The sequence below is a fragment of the Condylura cristata genome, unplaced genomic scaffold, assembly GCF_000260355.1.
Source record: "Condylura cristata isolate star-nosed mole 26May11 unplaced genomic scaffold, ConCri1.0 scaffold00069, whole genome shotgun sequence".
NCBI classification, from domain to species: domain Eukaryota; kingdom Metazoa; phylum Chordata; class Mammalia; order Eulipotyphla; family Talpidae; genus Condylura; species Condylura cristata.
In genome coordinates, this window is record NW_004567170.1 from 463370 (window position 1) to 465908 (window position 2539).

The following is a 2539-nucleotide window of genomic DNA, read 5'->3' on the forward strand; positions in this document are numbered from 1 at the left end:
GGGCCCGCGAGCCCCGGGCGGGTCAGTTTTGGGGAGCAGGTTTGGGTGTCGGGGAGCGAGCGAGGCTGTAGCCGCGGGGTGGGTCTCTGACGGCGGGGACACCCTGGCGGGCCGGGCCCGACCCGGAAAGACGCGCGCCCCCACGCTGACAGCCCCTCTCCGCAGGCGGGGGGCAGCACGGGGCTCCTGATGGACCTGGCGGCCAACGAGAAGGCCGTGCACGCCGACTTCTTCAACGGTGAGCTCCGCTGCCCCCGCCCCCCCACTCCATGGCCGCCGACCTGCCCGGGGGCGGGGGGGGGGGCTGCCAGCAGCAGGGGACACCTGGGGTGACACGGGAGCCTGTGGCAGGGGCGTCCCTTCTGATCCCCCAGGTGTCTGGGCGCCCCCGTGGGCCGGTCATGAGTGGGCCCTGACGCTTCCCCGGGTCAGTGGTGCCCCGCCCTCCCCAGGGGCCCTTGGCGCTGCCCACACTGGCCCTGACCCCGGCTCCAGGTTGAGGCCGCGGGCTGCCCTTTGCTTCCCCCACTGGCTGTCTGGTCTCTTCTGGGGCGGCAGGGAGTAGAGAGTTGCGGGGCTCCTGCCGAACTGCGGGGAAGAGGCTGGGGCCACCTGCCCATCTTTGGGCCTGGTGGCACTGAGGTCATCACCTGTGGCTGTGGGTCGAGGCATGGCCAGTATCCGAAGTGGCCTGGCTGAACCGCCGAGCCTGGGCTGCGCTGCTGCTGCTGTCAGGACAACAGTGCTGGGGCCCCCTGGGCAGGGCCTCTGGGCTGCAGAGTGGGGGTCTCCGAGCCCGGCAGCAGGGTGCTGACCAGGAGTCTTGCCTTTCCCTCTCGGGTCTTCCCCAAGGAGGTGGGGGGAGGGTGAGCCTCTGGCGGCCTCCCGGGGCTGTCTGTCGCCGAGGGTCTGGCCCTCTGCTTGGGGTTGGGGCCCCGGCTGAGTGTCCCGTGTCGGGGGCTCAGCTCTGCCTTGGCGCCCCGCGGCGGCCGCCCTGCTGACCCTTGTCTCCCTGCAGACTTCGAGGATCTCTTCGATGACGACGACGTGCAGTGAGGCCTGGCGGGGCGGCTCGAGGGGTGCTTCGCGGGACAAGATGGGCGCCCCGGGAGTGGGGCTGTGCTCACTGGGTGGGCAGCCGGGCCTGGGCTGCTTGTGACCCAGATGTGACCAGCTGTGTCTCCCTCTTAATTAAAGCCGCGTGGTCACTGGCGTCGTCTGGCCTTGCAGTGGGCTGGCGCTGGGCTCCCTGGTCCGGACTCACGTGGGTCTGTCAGCACCCTGGGGTGGCCATGTGGGGGGCTGGGTGTGGAGCTGTGCGCCCCAGAGCAGGGCCTCTCCAGTCCCTCCGCACCAGCTTGGCCCTGAACCCGGCGCCGGACTCCTGCCAGTTGGGGGCCTCGGCAGCATGGCCGCTCGGGGCGGCCTCGGCTTTCCTGTCCCGCGGCCGCTCCGACATGTAAGTCTAGGTCGGAGGAAGGCGTTTCCTGGCCGGGAAGGCCGCAGCTCCGCGGCCCCACCCGCCACAGGGCTGGGGACCCGCCTGGGCCTGTGCTGGCCGCTGGGGTATGGTCCCCGGGGGCTGGACAAGGGGCTGCTGCTCGCCATCTCCTGGCTGCGGGCTCGCAGTCACTGGCCGCTGCCCCCGTGGGCCCGCAGTTTGCCCCCGGTGACCCGGCAGGACAGGCGAGGCCCCCGGGCCTGCGCCTCTTGGCCTGCTGGGACCTGGCTCCTGCCGTGTGACCCGTGCCGGGCCGGGCGCTGGCTCGCTCGGCTGCCGCCTGCCTGTCGGCCCCCAGCGGCTGTCCGCAAACAAGGCCTGTCCGGGCTGAGCGTGCCCAGGAGGAGGGGCCGAGGGGCGTGGGGACAGGGTCTGGCTTTGCTGCCCCAGCTGCCTCTGCCGTCCCAAAGGGGAGCAGGCGCTGCTCTGGGTTTCCCATGAGGCGCAGCGCGGGCGCTGGGGGCTGCCCCGTGTGGCATCGAGCGGCCCAGCAGCCACGTCCTGGCGGGCGAAGGCTCCGGCCGCCGCCAGCGGGGAAGCAGAAGTGGTGTCGTTGCCTGCCGGCCACGTCGTGTGGGGTCGGCGGAGCGGGGTGCGCCACGCCCCCCACTAGGCCTGTGCCCAGAGTTGCCCTGGGATCCCCTGACTCTGGGCGAGGTGTGAGCTGCCTGTCACTACAGCGTCAGTGATGGGCAGCCCATTCGGGGGAACGGGGGGCTCCTGCCCGGCGCGCCCAGTCTGCACCTCACCAGCCTTCTTTGGGTACTTGGGGGACTGGGCGGTCTGAATTTTGAGGGTGTCTATACCCCCCTTGGCTAGCTGGTGGCTGTGTGCGGCCCTGCGGCCTCCTGCCTGCGCAGCCTGCTTCACCTGAGGTGGGGCGCGGTGGCAGGTCGGTGTGCTGCGGCCCTGTCCGCTGCCCGTCCCGGGGCGACCTTGCAGTGACGCGGGTGTCTCCCTCGAGCCGGGGTCTCCGCCGGGGTCTCCGCCGGGGCCCCTTGATCTCGAGCGCGTGCTGCTGGTCCTGCGGCTTGGCCG

At 72.0% G+C, this 2539-nt stretch overlaps 1 protein-coding gene across 1 annotated transcript in view; it reads left to right on the plus strand.

Annotated features, from left to right (window-relative positions):
• Nucleotides 1-1212, plus strand: part of MYEOV2 (myeloma overexpressed 2) — a 1569-nt gene extending 357 nt beyond the window's left edge. Inside the window, exons 2-3 of the mRNA XM_004695557.2 lie at nt 164-238; nt 1019-1212. Coding sequence (XP_004695614.1) covers nt 164-238; nt 1019-1056 — 113 coding nt within the window. The 3' untranslated portion in view covers nt 1057-1212. The remainder of the gene's footprint in view (nt 1-163; nt 239-1018) is intronic.
• The last annotated feature ends 1327 nt before the right edge of the window (nt 1213-2539 follow it).